The sequence below is a fragment of the Lolium perenne genome, chromosome 2, assembly GCF_019359855.2.
Source record: "Lolium perenne isolate Kyuss_39 chromosome 2, Kyuss_2.0, whole genome shotgun sequence".
NCBI classification, from domain to species: domain Eukaryota; kingdom Viridiplantae; phylum Streptophyta; class Magnoliopsida; order Poales; family Poaceae; genus Lolium; species Lolium perenne.
The window spans coordinates 124,803,349-124,827,757 of record NC_067245.2 but is presented as its reverse complement, the minus strand read 5'-3'; the positions used below and the strand labels follow the sequence as shown (position 1 = coordinate 124,827,757).

General features: G+C 41.2%; 2 protein-coding genes across 2 annotated transcripts; both read right to left on the bottom strand.

Annotated features, from left to right (window-relative positions):
- Positions 1–84: 84 nt before the first annotated feature.
- Positions 85–7,884, bottom strand: LOC127328791 (protein ALP1-like). The gene is made up of 3 exons (XM_071825457.1): positions 7,595–7,884; positions 864–1,011; positions 85–756 (listed from the first exon to the last, which is right to left on the bottom strand). Exons 1-3 carry the CDS (start codon positions 7,882–7,884, stop codon positions 94–96), a joined length of 1,101 nt encoding a protein of 366 aa, XP_071681558.1. The 3' UTR covers positions 85–93.
- A 1,948-nt stretch (positions 7,885–9,832) lies between these two features.
- LOC127328792 (uncharacterized) lies at positions 9,833–14,474 on the bottom strand. Its single transcript, XM_071825456.1, has 5 exons — positions 14,294–14,474; positions 13,859–13,947; positions 12,341–13,039; positions 11,823–11,931; positions 9,833–10,802 (listed from the first exon to the last, which is right to left on the bottom strand). The coding sequence occupies exons 1-5, from the start codon at positions 14,472–14,474 to the stop codon at positions 10,693–10,695; spliced, it is 1,188 nt and encodes a 395-aa protein (XP_071681557.1). The 3' UTR covers positions 9,833–10,692.
- Between the last annotated feature and the right edge of the window lie 9,935 nt (positions 14,475–24,409).

Below are 24,409 nucleotides of genomic sequence, written 5' to 3'. Positions count from 1 at the left end.
GGGGATCGAAAAGGGTTCGAGAAACAGGGGATCATAGGGGGTCTTCTTCTTCTTCACTTCTTCTTCACTTCTTCACTTCTTCTTCACTTCTTCTCAGATGGTGGTGTTGCCTCTGGCTTCCCACATTGCGTCTACCCACTCTTGCCTCTTCACCTTCCAGGCATCATTGTCGCCTGCTTCCACGCCATGGCCGGTCTCCACTTCATCAAAACTGACAACCTCTTCGAAGAAGTCATCCTCGCCCCAACCTAGGATCCAGTTGTGAAGAATGCAGCAAGCAAGGACCAGCTTTACCTGAGTGTCAAACGTGTGGAACGGTTTCTGGTCAAGGACCTTGAACCTGTTCTTCAGTGCAACAAAGGCCCTCTCAATGGTGACTCTAAGGCTTGAGTGTCTGAGATTGAACAACTCTCTCGCATTCAGAGGTCGGTGCTTCATAGAGAACTCGTTGAGGTGGTACCTTGTTTTCCTGAAGGGAGGTAGAATTCCAGGTCGGCATGCATATCCAGCATCTCCAAGGTAGAACTTGCCGTCAGGGATTTGCAACCCATCAGGCCTTGACAGGTTGTCGGCCAGGATGCTGGCATCATGAGTTGAACCCTCCCACCCAGCAAGCACGTAGGTGAACCTCATATCAAAATCCACAGCTGCAAGAATGTTCTGGCTGGTGTAGTGCTTCCTCCCGCGGAATGCTGCAGACATTGATCTCGGTACCTTTGCAGTGACATGAGTACCATGAATAGCCCCAGTGCAATCCTGTAAAAAGATTAGCACACAATCAGGTTTCTCACAGTAGAACACAATCATGTTTTGTCACAGTACTACACATCAGATAGGTAGAAGGAAGATGATTTTGTACTCACCCTGAAATAGGGGAACCACCTGTAGCTGTTCTTGATCTTGGTTGGTGTGTTCATTGATGCTGGCTTGATCATTTCACCTCTGAGCTCCCCAATTACGTACAACACCTGCTGGAAGTACCTAGAGATAGTCTTCGTGGATCGCTGATACGTCTCAAATGTATCTATAATTTCTTATGTTCCATGCTAGTTATATGACAATACTCACATGTTTTATATACATTTTACATCATTTTGATGCATTTTCCGACACTAACCTATTAACAAGATGCCGAAGCGCCAGTTCCTGTTTTCTGCTGTTTTTGGTTTCAGAAATCCTACATAGAAAATATTCTCGGAATTGGACGAAACAAAAGCCCACGGTCTTATTTTGCACGGAGCCTCCAGAAGTCCGAAGAAGAGACGAAGAGGGGCGACGAGGCGGCCACACCCTAGGGCGGTGCGGCCCCACCTCTGGGCGCGCCGCCCTATGGGGTGGGCCCCTCGAGCGCCTCCCGACTCTGCCCCTTCGCCTATATATTCTCTCCGTCGCGAATACCCTAGTACCGAGAGCCACGATACGAGAAAAGTTACTGTGACGCCGCCGCCGCCAATCCCATCTCGGGGGATTCAGGAGATCGCCTCCGGCACCCTGCCGGAGAGGGGAATCATCACCGGAGGGCTCTACATCACCATGCCCGCCTCCGGACTGATGCGTGAGTAGTTCATCATTGGACTATGGGTCCATAGCAGTAGCTAGATGGTTGTCTTCTCCTCTTGTGCTATCATGTTTAGATCTTGTGAGCTGCCTATCATGATCAAGATCGTCTATTTGTAATGCTATGTGTTGCGTTTGTTGGGATCCGATGAATATTGAATACTATGTCAAGTTGATTATTGATCTATCATATATGTGTTATTTATGTTCTTGCATGCTCTCCGTTGCTAGTAGAGGCTCTGGCCAAGTTGATACTTGTAACTCCAAGAGGGAGTATTTATGCTCGATAGTGGGTTCATGCCTCCATTGAATCTGGGACAGTGATAGAAAGTTCTAAGGTTGTGGATGTGCTGTTGCCACTAGGGATAAAACATCGATGCTTTGTCTAAGGATATTTGTGTTGATTACATTACGCGCAGTTGTTAATGCAATTGTCTGTTGTTTGCAACTTAATACTGGAAGGGGTGCGGATGCTAACCCGAAGGTGGACTTTTTAGGCATAGATGCATGCTGGATAGCGGTCTATGTTATTTGTCGTAATGCCCTAATTAAATCTCATAGTAGTCATCATGATATATGTATGTGCATCTCTATTTGTCAATTGCCCAACTGTAATTTGTTCACCCAACATGCTATTTATCTTATTGGAGAGACACCACTAGTGAACTGTGGACCCCGGTCCATTCTTTTACATCCGAAATACAATCTACTGCAAACTCTGTTCTCTGCTGTTCATCGCAAACAAACATCATTCTCCATACCATACGCTTAATCCTTTGTTTTCAGCAAGCCGGTGAGATTGACACCTCACTGTTAAGTTGGGGCAAAGTATTGTGATTGTGTTATGCAGGTTCCACGTTGGTGCCGGAATCTCTGGTGTTGCGCCGCACTACACTCCTTTGCCAATAACCTTCACGTGGCCTTCATCTCCTACTGGTTTGATAACCTTGGTTTCTTACTGAGGGAAACTTGCTGCTGTACGCATCACACCTTCCTCTTGGGGTTCCCAACGGACGTGTGCTTCATGCGCCATCAAGCATTTTTCTGGCTCCGTTGCCGGGGAGATCAAGACACGCTGCAAGGGGAGTCTCTCACATCCAATCTCTTTACTTTGTTTATTGTCTTGCTTTACTTTATTTTATTTTCTGTTTTGTTTGCTTTCCTTATATCAAAAACACAAAAAAATTAGTTACTTGCATTTACTTTATTAGTTTACTTTTGTTTATTTCATCATGCTTCACCCTAAGTTCACTTTGAAAGATATATCGGTAAGAAGTGGGTCTATCATTGGAAGAGATAATATAGAAGATTTTTTCACTCATGTTAGTAGAGTTAAAGATTTTGAAGATAGATCCTTGGTAGAACTTGCTCCTAATTATGAAATTGCTACTGCCTCTTTAGTGCACATGTTGGAAGCTAGATTTGTTAATCTTAATCTAATAATGCAACATATGTTTCTTACACTCGATGATATGGAAGAAGGAGAGAAGAAAGATTTTGTTTTAGGAACCCTTCTTAGAGAATTTGGTGATGTAGCTAGAGAAGCTAGGAAAGTCTTTATTCGACATAAGATGCTAGGCTTTTGTACCAATTTTGCAAATATCCTTGAAAAAAGGGAAAAAGATAGGCTAAGATACACTAATAAAGCCAATTGTAAGGGGGATATTAAAATACCAATACCTTATAAACTCATAGGAATGCATGAGGCATTAGAAAAGAATTTTGATTGGATTGTTCCTGAAAATTTATTTGAGGAGGATAGTAAGCCTAAAGGTATTGAAAAAGGAGTTTCTTACATAGATAAGATACAATGCATAGTTGAGAAAACTCCAAACACCTCTGTTGATGCTTCTTCTCTTGATAATACTTGATTTGCACTTTCTGCGCCTAGCTGAAAGGCGTTAAAGAAAAGCACTTCTTGGGAGATAACCCATGTTGTTTTTATTTTTACTACTGTTTTGTTGTGTCTTGAAAGTTGTTACTACTGTAGAAACCTCTCCTTATCATATTGTTGTGCCAAGTAAAGTCTCTAATAGTAAGGTTGATACTAGATTTGGATTTCTGCGCAGAAACAGATTTCTTATCTGTCACGAATTTGAGTAGATCTCTCTGTAGAAGAATCAAAAAAATCTGCGAAAATTCATGCGTGATCCCCAGATATGTACGCAACTTTCATTAGTTTTGAGCTTTTTCATCTGAGCCTGTTAAGTGCCTCTAAAAAATTCGTCTTTACGGACTGTTCTGTTTTGACAGATTCTGTCTTTTATTTTGCATTGCCTCTTTTACTGTGTTGAGTGGATTTCTTTGTTCCATTAACTTTCAGTAGCTTTGGGCAATGTCCAGAAGTGTTAAAAATGATTGTGTCCCCTCTGAAAATGTGAATTTTTGATTATGCACTGACCCTCTAATGAGTTTGTTTTGAGTTTGGTGTGGAGGAAGTTTTCAAGGGTCAAGAGAGGAGGATGATATAATATGATCAAGAAGAGTGAAAAGTCTAAGCTTGGGGATGCCCCCGTGGTTCATCCCTTCATATTTCAAGAAGACTCAAGCATCTAAGCTTGGGGATGTCCAAGGCATCCCCTTCTTCATCGACAACTTATCAGGTCACCTCTAGTGAAACTATATTTTTATTCCGTCACATCTTATGTGCTTTACTTGGAGCGTCTGTTTGTTTTTGTTTTTGTTTTAGTTTGAATAAAATCGGATCCTAGCATTCCTTGTGTTGGAGAGATACACGCTCTGCTTTTTCATATGAACACTGGTGTTCTTAGCTTTATTTTAATGTTCATGGCGAAGGTTGAAAACCGCTTCGTTGATTGCAATTTGGTTGGAAACAGAAAATGCTTCATGTGGTAAATGGTATATGGTCTTGAATAATTTGATAGTTGGCAATTGTTTTGAGCTCTCATAGATCATGTTTAAGCTTTTGCATCATGTAGTTTAAACCTATTAGTGGAGAACTACTGTAGAGCTTGTTGAAATTTGGATTGCATGATTGATCTCTCTAAGTCTAGATATTTTCTGGTAAAAGTGTTTGAGCAACAAGGAGACAATGTAGAGTCTTATAATGCTTGCAATATGTTATTATGTAAGTTTTGCTGTACCGGTTCATACTTGTGTTGCTTCAAACAACCTTGCTAGCCAAAGCCTTGTACTGAGAGGGAATACTTCTCGTGCATCCAAAACCTTGAGCCAAAACCCATGCCATTTGTGTCCACCATAACTACCTACTATGTGGTATTTCTCTGCCATTCCAAGTAAATTGCTTGTGTGGTACCTTTAAAATTTCATTCCTTGTCTTTGCAATACATAGCTCATGGGAAAATAGCTTAAAAACTATTGTGGTATTGAATATGTAGCTTATGTATCTTATTTCTTATAAGTTGCTTGTTGAGCGGTAACCATGTTTCCGGGGATGCCATCAACTTTTTACACCTTTGTTGAATATCATGTGAGTTGCTATGCATGTTCGTCTTGTCTGAAGTAAGGGTGATTTCTCATGATTAAATGGTTTAAGTATGCATATTGTTAGAGAAGAACATTGGGCCGCCAACCAAAGCCATGTATCATGGTGGAAGTTTCAGCTTGGACATTAATCCTCAATCTCTTATGAGAATATTATCTGTTGTTGAATGCTTAAGCATTAAAGAGGAGTCCATTATCTGTTTTCTAAGTTGTCCCGGTATGGATGTCCTCAAGTTGAGATCTATCAAAACTGAGAAATCAAATGCGATCTATCTCCTTGGACCTTTGTACAGGTGACATAGAGGTACCCCTTTGTGACACTTGGTTGAAACATATGTAATGCAATGATAATCCATGGAAATCCGAGCTAATTAGGACAAGGTGCGAGCACTATTGTATTCGATGCATGAGACTTGCAACTTATAGGAGGTTTTATGCATAACACATATGAATTATTACTACCGTTGACAAAATTGTTTCCATGTTTTCAAAATAAAAAGCTCTAGCACATGAGTAATCCATGCTTCCCTCTGTTGAGTAACTTTACCTACTTGTTTCCATCTTAGAAGCAAACACTTGTGTCAACTGTGTGCATTGATTCTTACATGTTTACTTATTGCACTTGTTATATTACTTTATGTTGACAATTATCCATGAGATATACATGTTACAAGTTGAAAGCAATTGCTGAAACTTAATCATCCTTTGTGTTGCTTCAAAACCTTCTATTCAGAATCTATTGCTTTATGAGTTAGCTCTTATGCAAGACTTATTGATGCTTATCTTGAAAGTACTATTCATGAAAAGTCTTTGCTATATGATTCAGCTGTTTAGTCATTATCTTTACCATTGCTTCGAATCACTTCATTAACTTCATATGCTTTACAATAGTATTGATCAAGATTATGATAGTAGAATGTCACTTCAGAAATTATCCTTGTTATCGTTTACCTACTCGAGGGCGAGTAGGAACTAAGCTTGGGGATGCTTGATACGTCTCAAACGTATCTATAATTTCTTATGTTCCATGCTAGTTATATGACAATACTCACATGTTTTATATACACTTTACATCATTTTGATGCATTTTCCGGCACTAACCTATTAACAAGATGCCGAAGCGCCAGTTCATGTTTTCTTCTTTTGGTTTCAGAAATCCTACACAGGAAATATTCTCGGAATTGGACGAAACAAAAGCCCACGGTCTTATTTTGCACAGAGCCTTCCAGAAGTCCGAAGAGGGGCGACGAGGCGGCCACACCCTAGGGGGGCGCGGCCCCACCTCTTCGCGCGCCGCCCTATGGGGTGGGACCCTCGAGCGCCTCTCGACTCTGCCCCTTCGCCTATATATTCTCTCCGTCGCGAATACCCTAGTACCGAGAGCCACGATACGAGAAAAGTTACTGTGACGCCGCCGCCAATCCCATCTCGGGGGATTCAGGAGATCGCCTCCGGCACCCTGCCGGAGAGGGGAATCATCACCGGAGGGCTCTACATCACCATGCCCGCCTCCGGACTGATGCATGAGTAGTTCATCCTTGGACTATGGATCCATAGCTGTAGCTAGATGGTTGTCTTCTCCTCTTGTGCTATCATGTTTAGCTCTTCTGAGCTGCCTATCATGATCAAGATCGTCTATTTGTAATGCTACGTGTTGCATTTGTTGGGATCCGATGAATATTGAATACTATGTCAAGTTGATTATTGATCTATCATATATGTGTTATTTATGTTCTTGCATGCTCTCCATTGCTAGTAGAGGCTCTGGCCAAGTTGATATTTGTAACTCCAAGAGGGAGTATTTATGCTCGATAGTGGGTTCATGCCTCCATTGAATCTGGGACAGTGACAGAAAGTTCTAAGGTTGTGGATGTGCTGTTGCCACTAGGGATAAAACATCGATGCTTTGTCTAAGGATATTTGTGTTGATTACATTACGCGCAGTTCTTAATGCAATTGTTTGTTGATTGCAACTTAATACTGTAAGGGGTGCGGATGCTAACCCGAAGGTGGACTTTTTATGCATAGATGCATGCTGGATAGCGGTCTATGTTATTTGTCGTAATGCCCTAATTAAATCTCATAGTAGTCATCATGATATATGTATGTGCATCTCTATTTGTCAATTGCCCAACTGTAATTTGTTCACCCAGCATGCTATTTATCTTATTGGAGAGACACCACTAGTGAACTGTGGACCCCGGTCCATTCTTTTACATCTGAAATACAATCTACTGCAAACTCTGTTCTCTGATGTTCATCGCAAACAAACATCATTCTCCACACCATACGTTTAATCCTTTGTTTTCAGCAAGCCGGTGAGATTGACAACCTCACTGTTAAGTTGGGGCAAAGTATTGTGATTGTGTTGTGCAGGTTCCACGTTGGCGCCGGAATCCCTGGTGTTGCGCCGCACTACACTCCTTCGCAAACAATCTTCACGTGGCCTTCATCTCCTACTGGTTCGATAACCTTGGTTTCTTACTGAGGGAAACTTGCTGCTGTACGCATCACACCTTCCTCTTGGGGTTCCCAACGGACGTGTGCTTCACGCGCCATCAATCGCCTGAATGTGTTATGGATGACTCTGAACCTCTGGTTATGACCGACAACATGAAGAAATATTGCGACTTGTTCTTCGATAGAGGTGTGGATGCTATCAGTCAGCGGTCCTCTTTCCCTGAACGTTTTCACAAGTGCATAGAAAGGGACTCTTCTCATCCGTAGCATCTGGATGGCCTCTACGTTGTTGCAGTTGTAGATGTTGTTTAGGTTGGCAATCCTCTTCTGATCTCGTTGTATCATAGGTTCGTAAGTCACACGAGGAAAAGCAGCATGCCTAACTGCTCTCTTGTGCACCATCAAGATCCAGGCTTGTACGCAAATGATGAGTGTTGCGGCGTGATGCACAAGCTAGAGCTGGTCGGTCTACGCAAACAAGATCTATGCATTACGAACGGTCTTATCGAACCCAACTAGTTCTACCAACATGAATCTAACACTACAGTAGAGCAGAGGAGTTTCCACTTACCTCTGTCATGGTGGACGCATGACAGGGCCGAAAGCTGCCGCAGATGTGCGCAGGCTCCGCCGCGGCTGCAGAAGAGGACCCTTGTCCGACGCCGGAGACCGAAGGGAGATGCGCGCTGCCAGATCTGGGTCGCCGCCGCCGGTGCGAAATTTGGGGAAGGGAAATTTTGGGAGGGGGCTGATGGAGAGGGTCACTGAAGAGGGAGGTTACCCCTACCTTTGCCACGCAACACCGCTGCATGCCGAGGTGGAGCTCCCACGCGAACGACGTTGTCGATTTTCCTCTCGCCAGGGTCTGGCCCTGGAGAAACTGTCAAACCGGGCGTTCCTCCGGGGCCTGTCCCGGGGGTGCTTTAAAACTCGTGCTATGCAAGAACGCGACTGCGCCCAGGGAACCAAACGGCCCAAAAAATGCTGGGTCGATGCGAGCCAAGGGGCGCCTAGGTTACCAAACGCGCCGAGCCAAGGGAACCAAACGGCCCAAAAAAATTCCTATCTTAACAAAAAGCTAAGTCCCTTTGCTGAGTACAATTTTACCATTTATTTTGCGTTATTTTTTATTTAAATTTGATAAATCACCAAAATAGTTTTAGCTCCATTTCAGGAAAAAAAATCAAAACATCCTCATTTTTTTTGATTGTGGATACCAGTATCACATCATTATATTATTGTATACATCATATAGAATAATGAGACATCCTATTTATTATCCAAATATGACACCTATGTGAGCTAATCCAACCAGATATTTTACAAGTATGATTTTAATAACTAGTTGGTACGAATCCCATATGATACACATTTCCAATTTGTTATTGTGAAGTGCATGGCGTATCAAATTTTTGAGGACCAAATATTATCCAATAATGTTTTAGAAATAAATCACATTATTTAGGCAGAAACCAGTTCTAAATCAACAAGTTTTCACATTTATTTGAGATTTGTCACACATGAAAGATGAAACATGCCATAAATAGATCATAGCATTTCATACATTTTTTTCATTTGTGTTTTTTAAGTTTCACATATCTAACACGTCGAGCGTACCACAACATCGTTGAGGAGCTGAAAAAGCTTCTTACATGGCGCCGCCGGTGCGGTCAAACACAACGCAATAACATTTTTGTATCAAATTTGTGACATGCCCAAAATATGATCCACATACGTTTCAGAAGTCTTTTTTTTATTACCGATACCATTATTATATCAACAAATTATAGCATATAATACTGATATTTGAGAGATTCTTTTTACAATCTATATTAGTTACATCACCAAATTGGTGTATGATCCAAATATTTTTTTAGAAATCCATCCCTTTTTAATGCAGAAAACAGTTTCCACAGATTGTTCACACATCACATTTATTTCATTGCACAAAAAAGTTTCACGGTTTTATAAAGAAATAGGCGAATCAAATTGAATTTAAATGTTAGAGAAAATGAAAAATTGCTGAAAATTACCATCCAGATGGATTAACCACCAACAAAGCTGGATGCAAATTTGACACGAAATATTTGATTAAAATTCAGACCGAATGAGAAATATTCACCACCAAAATCACTCTCCAAATTAGCATCCTCCCAAGATTGAAACAAAATTCCAATAAAAGGATCATTATATGCTTCACATATAGCTTCAGTAACATGTTCTTACCAAATAAGACATAATTATGTTTAGAATTCAAATCACAATCTCAGGAACAATCCAAACTGATTTCACAATCATTTCATTGCACCACAAATATTTCATAAACTTATAGAGAAATAGACCAATCAAATTCGGCAAGGATTTCTCAATGTGTGCATTCCAAAAAGAGATCAGAAAATAAAACTGATTATTGAATTGGTTGCATTGGATTTGACACGGAACAGAAAGCTAAAATTCAGGTGGAACAAAAGTAGACACCATAAAAATCACACTTCAGATCTGTATCCTCACGAGATTGAAACAAAAATAAAATCCCTAGATCAGGAAAATGAATTCAAAACCTAAACTCCACATGAACATGGTGCCGTGCTCCACTTTGTCTTCCTCCGGTCACTCTCGTGTAGGAGGCAGCCAGGCAGGGGCGCTGCACGAAGAAGGTGCGGCGGAGGAGCCAGAGCTCGAGATCTGCTCATGCACGGCGCAACCGTCCTGGCCGCTATCTCGCCCTGTCGCCGCAGTTCGGAGTCCGCCTCGCCGCAGGTCACGCTCCGCCGCAGCCGCCGCTTTTTTTTTGGATCGGGATTGAGAGAGAGATTGGAAAGGGAGTCCGTCATGGTGGGAGTTCCCTTAGGCCTTGTTTGGTTGAAGTGTATTACCGAGTAACTGGAAGTGTTTTTTCCAAGGGGATTGGGTGAAAACACTCCTGTCACCCAAAACACTTCGTTACACCAAAAAACCCTTCGTCACCAATACTCTACATTTATTCATCTGTTTGGCAGGCAGGGATAATTCTACAACCAAAAATGCAATTTACACAACAAGGCTAGGACGATCATAGTAATTCGAATAAAAATTAAACTTTTACACTCTGGTCACAAGCACATTACATAAAATAGATGCTGGATCAGAGGCGCAGTGGCCTTGACTTCTGTCAGCTTGGGGACATAAGGTGAGGCGACGTAAAGATGGACGCGGTAGCATCGGCGAATATTAAGTCAGCAGAGGCCGGGCAAGTGGCAGTATCATCGCTCCGCCGCGCCAACGGAGCCATGCATCATGTTGAGAAGCTGTCTCCGATGCACTTCCACCCAACAGAGTTTCTGCCAAACCAAGTATGTGTATTAATCAGCATCTTAGTAAAACAACAAATCATGATGCAACCGGGACTTCAAAAGAAAGCATAGCTAACTTGAAGCACTAGGCAGCCTAACTCAATCAGGAAGCACCAAACCAAACATCCAGCAATAGTAATCATTATATCCTAGCTAAATTACAATCATGCCATGAATAAGAAATAAAAGACGGATATTATAACAGGGATGCAGACAAGTTAAGAATAAATTTTATGTTACTAACATGGCAGTGGTCAAATGGTTACAGATTACAGAAACAGGGCAAAGATGAAATGGTTTAGAAGCACAACAATAAATGATAAGGAAGAATATTGTTTAGCAAAATATACCTAGCTCCACTCTTCTCACAAAGGATGAAATGGACTGAAATCAACATAACATACAAATGCATCAGTGTGATAGGATGAACGAGCTAATTGAGCAAAACTATAAGCATCAATTTTTGTTTGTGAAATTCCTTCTTTTAGAACCAATTGTCTAGACCCCATCTTGCAATGCAAATATATTTGGTTGTAAAACATCTGTGTGCTAAAGTGAATTTTATTTAATTGATACAAGATTTGCAAGAAACTGCATCTAACAATGCATCAGACCGTATAAGTGACATTGCACATTAATTGTATAAGCATTCCAAATTTCATGTTTGCACAGGGTCATCCTACAGGTCACAAGTTGTTATTTACAATAGCACAACTCGGCTCTGAATTCCTCACACCTTCAGATCATTGGAACCTCCATCGTTACTAGACTACAATGATGGTAAGAAAAAAAAAATCAAGACTTCTTCCATCTACTGAAGCAAACATAAGCAAGAATTTTTTATTACAATTTATACGTATTGCCCATGGACTGAATCGGCATATGCACATCTATCAAATTAGCCTATGTTCACAAGTATACTTCGTGCTCCTATGCAACTAGCCAAGAGATCGTACCTCATCCATAAATTGTAGCTCACGTGAGGAATAAAGCAAGAAAAGAAAATACCTCTGTCATATGTCCTGGGGAGGTGAAGCGAATAACTGGCGGATGAACAAATGGAGCGCATGCGACCACTCCATCCATCTGGAGATCTGCTAGTCTGCAGCCTCCAAGTCTGCCATTCAGCGCAGCCATAAGTTCCTTTTGATAGAGAAATGACTATGGACATTTCAGTTTTTATACACTACTTATGTTCCTTTTGATAGAAAAATGACATGCTGATTTAAGGAAGTGCAATGGAAAACAAATCATATATTACTAGAGGCAATTAACAGATCCAAAAGGACATGCAGTGGCATCAAGAACTAGAGGCAAACACTGTAATCATATATTACTACAGTAATTGACAGAATGACAGATCCAACAGAAATCTGAATCCGTAGCCACTAGCTCACCCTAGGCATCAAGAACTAGAGACAACTAACAGGATCTCACGGGAGGCATCAAGAACCCTAGGTCATTCATGTAGCAGTTGTATCTAGAACTAGATAGGGAGGGGAAGGGCGAGTTGAAATAGAACTTACACGAGAGGACGGACGGGCGAAGGAGCCTACGTCGGCAGGAACCTCAGCGGCGAGGGCACCAGGTGCTGAAGCGGCGGCGGCATCAGGTTCTGAGGCGGCGGGGGCGGGTACTGAATCAACGGCGGCGGCAGATGCTGAGGCGGCGGCACAAGGTGCTGAAGTAGGCGTCGCCGGAGCTGTTACTTTCTGTTTGCGGGGCAACGGAGCCGCCGGCGTCGCTGCAAGAGGAGATCCGGCGTCGTCGCGAGAGGAGATCCGGTGTTGCTGCGACGCGTGTGGACCAAAAAAACGCGAGGTGGGTGGAGCGTCTGGAAAACTCGTCGGGTCGACGTGTATTGCGGGGTTTACTCGGGCTGAACCCGGCCAAGACAGGCCTGCCAAACGGCTCGCTCGCAGTTTCACGTGTATAAAATTTAGGCCGGGATAATACTCCGCAAACCCGGTTAATACTCCTGTGCCAAACGAGGCCTTATTAGTCTGTGGCTGCGTAGGTATGTCGTGCTGTGAGTACCGGCGTAGATTACCAAGGTTGGTGCATCTCGCAATCAATACGATTAAAAAACTGCATATATAGGCTAAAAGCGTGACCCAATCTTCACGCAAGATTGAACGGCGGCTGGAGCACCGGTAGTTACCGGCTCCGCTAGAAAATCCGCATTCGCTATAGTGGTCAACTGTCCCCAAATAAGCTAGTGCTCTCTACCTGCTTGTTGATATGCCAATGAGAACGGATGGTAATTTGTCTGTTTCCCTGCAGTACGACTCTTTTGTTTCATGGCAGTACAACTGTTTATTCATCGAAAGTATAACTGTCGAATGGTGTATTTCTCTGATTCTCTCTCACTACTTTTCTGTTTCACGGCAGTACAACTTTTTATTAATCAAAAGTTCAGTTATTTCACCGCAAGCAGTGCGTGCTCAGATAACCATTTCTAAAGTTTTGCACCCCTCAAGATTGTCCGTCGAGTAGCTCTGATATCGCCGTGGGGATCTAGTGAGATCCTGTGCGGCAGCGAAGTCCTTGCCACCGCGAGGTGCTGCCCATTTCACTGTGGTTGTAGCACGAGCTGTACCACTGCGGTGCTGCCCATCTCAAAAGCGAAGCTGCTGCTATGTTGTTGTCATCTAGTTAGTTTTGATGTAGGTAAACAATTAAGAGAGAGAAGATAAGGATGGCAGCACTTGTGCGTTGGAGAAGATTTGCCCATTTCAGCTTACAAAAACTCATTTGCTTCAGGAAGAGTCTGCTATATCCATCCGTTTGTGGAGTAGTTTTTGAATGCGCAGTACATTTGCACGTTAGTGCAGAAAATATATACTAATAGAGCAGTACATTTGCTATAAAAAGAACTGCCCCAAGAAGTTGAATTTGAGCATCCTAGAAGAATTTCCCCAACAGCACCCGCGCCCCAGCAATCTTCGGCGACAGCGGCTCCTCCTGCCCACACAAACCGGAGCACCACCCGATTCAATATAGAGGCGACGCGAAGAGAAACAAAAGCAGTGAATGAACCGCACCCGTAAAAACCTGTGTTCTTCCCCATCCCCAACCAATTCCACCGACGCCCACAATCGAAGCTCCTCGGCCCCGGCAGCCACCGTCTTCCCTGCCACGGCAACAATTCAGTTTGGTTATATGGTAAATATTTCAGTTCGTCGGCCACCTCTACAGCCGCCCTAGGCGGACCCTTGAATCTCGTCGACCATTCCCACCCCACCTCCGCCTGGACGGCTCCCGTGCGACCGCTTGGAGGGCCACTGCTCCGCCGTCGTATCGATGGCCCCTGCGTCGCAGCCTCGATGGCTATCGCGCTGCCACCATGAGGGTCGCCGTGCCACCGCGGCCTCCACGGTTGGCGCGCCGCCGCCACGAGGGTCGCCGTGCCGCCGCCTCGATGGCCTAGCGCGCCACCCGCCCTTCTTCCCCGTGGCTGGCGGCCTCCCTTCTTCCACCTGGCAGTGGGCTCTTCTTTCCCGCGGCCAGAGACCCTCCTACTTCGCTACGTCGTTGTTGCGCTCCCTCCGGCAAAGTTGTCGTCACGTCCGCGTTTTCCCGAGCGTCCAGCGCCACCGGATTCCCCAAGCTGCCAATGCAGTCCATCGAAAGCCATGACTGCCCGCCAACAGTGTTCATCGCCGAATTGCACCCCTTGCTGCTCCCGCCTTCGACCCCTACGTCCTGATGCGGCAGTGCTTCTTCTGTTTCTTTGTTTTCAGCAACATCTCAAGTCGCTGTCTTGCAGAAGTACAAGCCGGCTGAGGGAAAAAGCTACGAAAGAGCGCTGCCACACGCACAACAAAATCGTATCCGATCTTTGTACGACGTTGTGCAGGCACCGTTGATTGAATCCATATGAAGTATGGCCACGAGACATAAGTTGGATAGGTTCTATCGTACGCGGAGTAATTACGTTTATTTAGAACATGCATGCTCAACGCATGAGCCTAAAACGAAGTGCAAAGCATATTATTGGAGGAGTACGCGTTGTCGCGGGGCACTATGATGTATTTTTAGTAGTAGGGCATCACCGTGGACAACAATGTCTGCACATTGGAAATTCGCAACTTCGAACGCCAGGCAGTGCTAATGCTACAACTAATGATTAAGTTTCTTTTGTCAAAAACTTAACATTGTTTGTCTGAATAAAATAGAAGGAAACACAGTTACATCTGCGTTGGCAGTATGAGCATGTTATTGGGGCAGTACACGTGCGTTGGGTTGTGGGTGTAAACATCATTTTTTTTATTCAGTGCGTGGGTGTATTTAGTCGGATTTGTTCTCTGAAAAAATAATCTTTAGAAAGTACATACAGGTTGTTCTAGAAAGTACATACCAATATTTGCGGAAAGTACAAGCTCTCTTTAAAGCGCGGGCAAAATAAAAATCACGATGAAGCACACACTGTAAGTACATTAATCGTCGAGAAGTGCATTGGTTTATAATTGGAAATACATCAGGAAGTACACTAGATCAGTTTTCAAAAATGGGCATTCCACCTTGCAGTGTATAAAAATAAATAAAACTCATCCAAAAATTGTCCCGTGGGGAGTGCGATGTGTGATACCAAGAAGTACAAGCAGTGACTACGATACAAATGATTAGCTTTGGAACAACAAAGTTCTTCATCATGTGAGGAATAATAATAAAAATCAGAAGTTATTCACAGGACGAAGTTAAAAAAATTAAGACCCGGAGAGTACACTTAATCCCGACATCCGTAGGGGAAATTAATATACTTAAATTGAGACCGAGCAATCCACCCACTTAATATTGGAAGTACAAGAAAACCGATAAAAATGTAGGAACAACATAAATAATCCAGGCATCCGCGGTGAAAATCATTCGTTGCCCATCAGTTTAGAAAGTACAAGTCTTCTCTTCCTTGAAGTTAAGAGTACATATAAAATAGTAAAATATAATTTTCATGAAGTACACAAGTCAAACATTGGGAAGTACGCTTAATTAATTTTGGTAAATACGCGATCCTCCAGGTAGCACATAAAAATAATAAAACTCATCCAATTTTTTGAACTCACGGGAAGTACAGGCGGTGACTATGGGAAGTACAAAGCGTCGTTTTTGGAAGTGCAAGACAAAATAATCCTGTCATCCTTGAGGAATTTCAAATAATCGACGATGAGAAGTACAACCATTCGACGCGAGCAGTACAACCACTTATTATAGGAAGTACAAGAAAACATAAAAAAATCCAAATGTAGAAAAAACAAAATAATCCCGTCATTAGCGAGGAAGTTTAAATACTTGATGATGAGAAGAATAACCATTTGACACAAGCATCACATGCACTTATTATAGGAAGTACAAGAAAACGAAAAAATCCAAATGTAGAAAAAAGCAAAATAATCCCGTCACTTGCATGGAAGTTCATATAGTTGACGATGAGAAGTACAACCAGTCGACACGAGCAGTACACCCACTTAATATAGAAAGTACAAGAAAACCGACAAAATCCAAATGTAGTAAAAACGAAATAATCCCTTCTTCCGTGAGGAAGTTCAAATTATCGATGATGAGAAGTACAACCATTCGACACGGGCAGTACATACACTTAATATAGGAAGTACAAAAAAACCGACAAAAATCCAAATGAAGAAAAAACAAAATAATCCCGTCATCTGTGAGAAATTTCAATTACTTGACGAGGAGAAGTACAACTATTCAACACGAGCAGTCCAAGCACTTATTATAGAAAGTACAAGGAATCCGAGAAAATCCAAATGTAGTAAAAATGAAATAATCCCGTCCCCTCCAAGGAAGTTCAAATAGTTGATGACGAGAAGTACAACCGTTCGACACGAGCAGTACTAGAACCTATTATAGAAAAGTACAAGAAAACCGACAAATCCAAATTAAAAAATGAAATAATCCCATCACCCAAGAGAAAATTCAAATAGTTGACAGAGAGAAGTACAACCATTTGACACCAGCAGTACACACACTTAATATAAAAAGTATAAGAAACTGACAAAATCCAAATATAGGAAAAACAAAATAATCCAATCATCCACGAGGAAGTACAAGGAGTTATTCCGAGAAGTAAAAGCGAAGACTACAGGAAGTACAAGCAGTAATTACATGAACTGCAAATTGTACAAAGAAAATACTCACACATAAGTTCACATAGCAATGTTGGGAAGTTCAAATATTACGATCCAGGGAGTGCAGAATCTCTTAAACAGTGGCTAGAGAAAATCTAAAATTATCATTCCGAAACACAGGTTTAATTATTATAAAGCACACTTGTATGGAAACATTTCCAGAAGTACAACTACGAAGGCCAAGAAGTACAAGGACATGTCGCGAGAAGTTCAGATGCGTGTGGTTGTGCTGCACATTTTGTGTGGTCGTGGACTTCAAATAGACAGTGTACGAGAAAATTATAGTTGTTTTACTGAACACTTTCATGATACCGCACCAAGAAGTACAACCGCATTACCCGATAAGTACAAGTTCATGTCGAGGAAAGTTCAGTGCTCTGTTTTTACGGGGCGGAAATCTATTGTCCAAATCTCATCAATTTGATCACCAACAACTTCAATCATTGTCACCAAATGCTTTATATGATAGAGTATATGTCTAATTTCATTACCTACAATATTTTACAACAAATAAATGGATCTAATCCATCAAATTCAAATCGTTATCCCATAAATATACCGAAAACATGATTTCAAAACTTCTAAAATTACTTTCATATCGTTCGGAGTTGGCAAAAATGGTAGATACAAAAAAGATGCACCATTTTGAGATGTTTCCAACCGTAATCATTTCATTGTTTAAATATACCGCATGGAAATCGTGGGGAAAATCATTCGGTGCCCGTCACATAATATGGGCGGACAGTAATTCGAGTTATTCTATTAAAGTGTAAGGAATTAGAGAAAACAATAGAATAAGAAAGTTGCGCTAGTCCATAGCTTTCCAACGCCATATCATTTGCATCATTCCGACAAACGGTTGAAACAAATCGTCCAAATTAATGTCCGCCCGTTTTTAAGTACGTCCAAATTTCGGTGTTTTCAAAATTATTCAAAAACTGTGAGGATTTTGAAAAAACGTAAAACATGAAAAGGTTGCGCAATTTCATTATCTATCCAACGGTATATCATTTGAACAGTTTCGATAGGCGATTCAAAAATCAAACTAAAAGTTCGTCTTCTAGCCATATAGAAGCGTTTTCGTATTTTTAAAATTAAATTTAAACCGTGCATAATCTGTGAAAATTGTCAACATGAAAAAGTTGCGATGTCGAACATAGAAGAACTTCCCATTTTCTTCAGTTCGGTATACCTTTCTGTCGAACATAGCAGAACTTCCCATTTTCTTCAGAGCTACTGATTCTACTTCGTGTTTTCCAACCATTTGTCGGAACTGTGCAAATGATATACCGTTGGATAGATAATGAAAAACCGCAACTTTTTCATGTTGACAATTTTCACAGATTATGCACGGTTTAAATTTAATTTTAAAAATACGAAAACGCTTCTATATGGCCAGAAGACGAACTTTTAGTTTGATTTTCGAATCGCTTATCGAAACTGTTCAAATGATAAACCGTTGGATAGATAATGAAATTGCGCAAAATTTTCATGTTTTACGTTTTTCCAAAAATCCTCATAGTTTTTGAATCATTTGGAAAATACCGAAATTCGGACGTACTTAAAAACGGGTGGACAGTAATTTGGATGATTTGTTTCCACCGTTTGTCGGAATGATGCAAATGATATGGCGTCGGAAAGCTATGAACTAGGCGCAACTTTCTTATTCTAATTGTTTTCTCCAATTCCTTACAGTTTAATAGAATAACTCGAATTACTGTCCGCCTGTTTTATGTGACGAGCACCGAATGATTTTCCCCGCGATTTACATGCGGTATAGTTAAACAATGAAATGATATACGGTTGGAAAGGTCTCAAAATGGCGCATCTTTTTCGTATCTACCATTTTTGCCAACTCCGAACGATTTGAAAGTAATTTTAGAAGTTTTGAAATCTTGTTTCCGGTATATTTTGTGGGATAACGATTTGAATTTGATAGATTAGATCCATTTATTTGTTGTAAAATGTTGTAGGTAATGAAATTAGACATATACTCTACCATATAAAGCTTTTGGTGACAATGATTAAAGTGGTTGGTGATCAAATCGATGAGACTTGAACAATAGATTTCCGCCCAGTAAAAACAGAGCATTGAACTTCCCTCGACACGAACTTGCACTTCTAGGGAAATGCGGTTGTACTTCTCGGCGCTGTTTGACAAAAGTATTCAGTAAAATTATTATAAGTTTCTCATACGGTGTCCGTTTGAGGTCCATGGCCACTGATGTCTACGCACGCTTCTATTCATGTAGACAGTGTTGGGCCTCCAAGAGCAGAGGTTTGTAGAACAGCAGCAAGTTTCCCTTAAGTGGATCACCCAAGGTTTATCGAACTCAGGGAGGAAGACGTCAAAGATATCCCTCTCAAGCAACCCTGCAATCACGATACAAGAAGTCTCTTGTGTCCCCAACACACCTAATACACTTGTCAGATGTATAGGTGCACTAGTTCGGCGAAGAGATAGTGAAATACAAGTAGTATGGATGTATATGAGTGGTAATAGCAATCTGAATAAAATATGGCAGTGAGTAAACATGCAACAGAACAGTAAATAAGCGGTGTTTGCAGTATTGGAAACAAGGCCTAGGGATCGTACTTTCACTAGTGGACACTCTCAACATTGATCACATAATAAATAAGTTCTCTTCCTTTGTGCAACATATACTCTTGTTTGATAATAAACACCATTCGTTGTGTAGGGCTACAAGAACACCTCAATGCCGGAGTTAACAAGCGCCACAACATTCGGTATTCATGTTTAAGTAACCTTTAGAGCATAATAGATCTTTGCAATTTAAACCGAGTACTAACATAGCATACACACTGTCACCTTTACACTATGAAGGGGGAATAGATCACATCAATACTATCATAGTAATAATTAACTCCATAACCTACAAGAGATTATGATCATAACCTACGCCAAGAACTACACGATGCACACACTGTCACCATTACACCATGAAGGAGGAATAGACTACTTTAATAACATCACAAGAGTAGCACATAGACTAATAGTGATACAAAGCTCATCATATGGATCTCAATCATGCAAAGCAATTCATGAGATCATTGTATTGGGGTAGAGAGAGAGATTAACCACATAGCTACCGGTAGAGCCCTCAGCCCCGATGGAGAACTACTCCCTCCTCATCATAGGAGACAGCAGCGGCGATGAAGATGGCGGTGGTGTCGATGGAGATGCCTTCCGGGGGCACTTCCCCGTCCAGGCAGGGTGCCGGAACAGAGACTTCTGTCCCCCAGATCTTGGCTTCGCGATGGCGGCGGCTCTGGAAGGTTTCTCGTACCGTGGCTTTTTCGTCTCGAAGATTTAGGTCAGGGACCTTTAAATAGGCGAAGAGGCGGAGTCGGAGGGGGTACGGAGCCGCCACACAATAGGGGGGCACGGGCCCTAGCCTGGCCGCGCCAGCCCCATGTGTGGGCCCCCTGTGGCTCTCCTCTGGTGGCTCTCGGGTGTTCTGGAAGCTTCGTGGAATTCTAAGATGCTGGGCGTTGATTTCGTCCAATTCCGAGAATATTTCCTTACTAGGATTTCTGAAACCAAAAACAGCAGAAAACAGGAACTGGCACTTCGGCATCTCGTCAATAGGTTAGTTCCGGAAAACGCATCAAAACGATATAAAGTGTGAACAAAACATGTAGGTATTGTCATGAAACAAGCATGGAACATAAGAAATTATAGATACGTTTGAGACGTATCAAGCATCCCCAAGCTTAGTTCCTACTCGCCCTCGAGTAGGTAAACGATAACAAGAATAATTTCTTAAGTGACATGCTACCAACATAATCTTGATCAACATTATTGTAAAGCATATGAGATGAATGAAGTGATTCAAAGCAATGGTAAAGATGATGATTAAACAACTGAATCATATAGCAAAGACTTTTCATGAATAGTACTTTCAATACAAGCATCAATAAGTCTTGCATAAGAGTTAACTCATAAAGCAATAGATTCAAAGTAGAAGGCATTGAAGCAACACAAAGGAAGATATAAGTTTCAGCAGTTGCTTTCAACTTCAACATGTTTATCTCATGGATAATTGTCAACATAAAGCAATATAACAAGTGCAATAAGTAAACATGTAAGAATCAATGCACACAGTTTACACAAGTGTTTGCTTCTAAGATAGAAAGAATAGGTAAACTGACTCAACAATAAAGTAGAAGATAGGCCCTTCGCAGAGGGAATCATGGATTACTTTTTTTGTGCTAGAGCTTTTCATTTTGAAAACATAGAAACAATTTTGTCAACGGTAGTAATAAATCATATGTGTTATGTATAAGATATCTTATAAGTTGCAAGCCTCATGCATAGAATACTAATAGTGCCCGCACCTTGTCCTAATTAGCTTGGATTAACACGGATTATCATTGCATAACATATGTTTCAACCAAGTGTCACAAAGGGGTACCTCTATGCCGCCTGTACAAGGGTCTAAGGAGAAAGTTCGCATTGGATTTCTCGCTTTTGATCATTCTCAACTTAGACACCCATACCGGGACAACATAGACAACAGATAATGGACTTCTCTTTTAATGCTTAAGCATTCAACAACAGATAATATTCTCATAAGAGATTGAGGTTTTGTGTCCAAACTGAAACTTCCACCATGATTCATGGTTTTAGTTAGCGGCCCAATGTTCTTCTATAACAATATGCATACTCAAACCATTTGATCATGAAAATCGCCCTTACTTCAGACAAGACGAACATGCATAGCAACTCACATGATATTCAACAAAGGTAAAAGTTGATGGCATCCCCAGAAACATGGTTACCGCACAACAAGCAACTTATTAAGAAATAAGATACATAAGTACATATTTTCACCACAATAGTTTTCAAGGCTATTTTCCCATGAGCTATGTATTGTAATGGCAAAGAATAGAAGTTTAAAGGTAGCACTCAAGTAATGTACTTTGGAATGGCAGGGAAATATCATGTGGTAGGTAGGTATGGTGGACACAAATGGCATAGTTTTTGGCTCAAGGATTTGGATGCACGAGAAGAATTCCTCTCAATACAAGGCTAGGCTAGCAAGGTTGTTTGAAGCAAACTCAAGTATAAAACGGTGCAGCAAGACTCACATATAAACATATTGTAAGCATTATAAGACTTTACATCGCCTCCTTGTTGTTCAAACACCTCAACCAGAAAATATCTAGACTTAGAGAGACCAATCATGCAGACCAAATTTTAACAAGCTCTATGTAGTTCTTCATTAATAGGTGCAAAGTACATGATGCAAGAGCTTAAACATGATCTATATGAGCACAACAATTGCCAAGTATCAAATTATTCAAGACATTATACCATTTACCACATGAAGCATTTCCTGTTTCCAACCATATAACAATGAATGAAGCAGTTTTCAACCTTCGCCATGAACATTAAAAGTAAAGCTAAGAACACATGTGTTCATATGCAACAGCGGAGCGTGTCTCTTTCCCACACAAGCATGAATTTATTCAAACAAAACAAAAACAAACAGACGCTCCAAGTAAAGTACATAAGATGTGACCGAATAAAAATATAGTTTCAAGAGAAGAAACCTGATAAATTGTTGATGAAGAAGGGGATGCCTTGGGCATCCCCAAGCTTAGACGCTTGGGTCTTCTTGAAATATGTAGGGATGAACCATGAGGGCATCCCCAAGCTTACACTTTTCACTCTTCTTGATCATAGTATATCATCCTCCTCTCTTGACCCTTGAAAACTTCCTCCACACCAAACTCGAAACAACTCATTAGAGGGTTAGTGCATAATCAAAAATTCACATGTTCAGAGGTAACACAATCATTCTTAACACTTTTGTACATTGCCCAAAGCTACTGGAAGTTAATGGAACAAAGAAATCCATCCAACACAGCAAAAGAGGCAATGCGAAATAAAAGGCAGAATCTGTCAAAACAGAACAGTCCGTAAAGACGAATTTTTTAGAGGCACTGGACTTGCTCAGATGAAAAAGCTCAAATTGAATGAAAGTTGCGTACATATCTGAGGATCACGCACGTAAATTGGCAGATTTTTCTGGGTTACCTACAGAGAACCCTGCCCAAATTCGTGACAGACAGAAATCTGATTCTGCGCAGTAATCCAAATCTAGTATCAACTCTACTATCAAAGACTTTACTTGGCACAACAATGCAATAAAATAAAGATAAGGAGATGTTGCTACAGTAGTAACAACTTCCAAGACTCAAATATAAAACAAAAGTGCTGTAGTAAAATAAAGATATGGGTTATCTCCCAAGAAGTGCTTTCTTTATAGCCATTAAGATGGGCTCAGTAATTTTAATGATGCACTCGCAAGAAATAAGAGTTGAAGCAAAAGAGAGCATCAAGAAGCAAATTCAAAACATATTTAAGCCTAACCCACTTCCTATGAAAAGGAATCTTGTAAATAAACAAGTCATGTAAGCATAATGCAACAAGCATAGGAAGGCAACACAAGCGCAACTTCAAGATTCTCAACATAAAGAGGGGAAATTTAATATTATTAAGATGCATATAACCATGTTCCCTCTCTCATAATAACTTTCAGTAGCATCATGAACAAACTCAACAATATAACTATCACATGAAACATTCTTATCATGAGCCACATGCATAAAATTATTACTCTCCTCATAAGCATAATCAATTTTATTAGTTGTAGTGGGAGCAAATTCAACAAAGTAGCTATCATTATTATTCTCATCATCAAATATAGGAGGCATATTGTAATCATAATTAAACTTATCCTCCATAGTAGGCGGCACCAAAAGACCACTATCATTATAATCATCATAAATAGGAGGCATATCATAATCAACATAAACTTTCTCCTCAATATCCGGAGGACTAAAGAGATCATTTTCATCAAAACCGACCTCCCCAAGCTTAAATTCTTCCATAGCATTATCAACAATGGTGTTCATACTAATAACATTGATACTAGCATGCAAATAATATTCCATAGGTTTTTTAATTTTCGCAGCAAACAATTCTATCTCAGGGAAAAGATTAGAAAGCTCACAGTTGCTTTCCATTATGCCTAACTAGTGTAAACAAGAAACAAAAAGATGCAATTGCAGGATCTAAAGGAAATAGCTTCGAGCACTTACAACAGCACTAGAAAATAACTTAGTTACCTGGGACCGGAGTGTGAGTGCCTTTTACCTTTCCTCCCCGGCAACGGCGCCAGAAAAGTGCTTGATGTCTACGCACGCTTCTATTCCTGTAGATAGTGTTGGGCCTCCAAGAGCAGAGGTTTGTAGAACACCAGCAAGTTTCCCTTAAGTGGATCACCCAAGGTTTATCGAACTCAGGGAGGAAGAGGTCAAAGATATCCCTCTCAAGCAACCCTGCAATCACGATACAAGAAGTCTCTTGTGTCCCCAACACACCTAATACACTTGTCAGATGTATAGGTGCACTAGTTC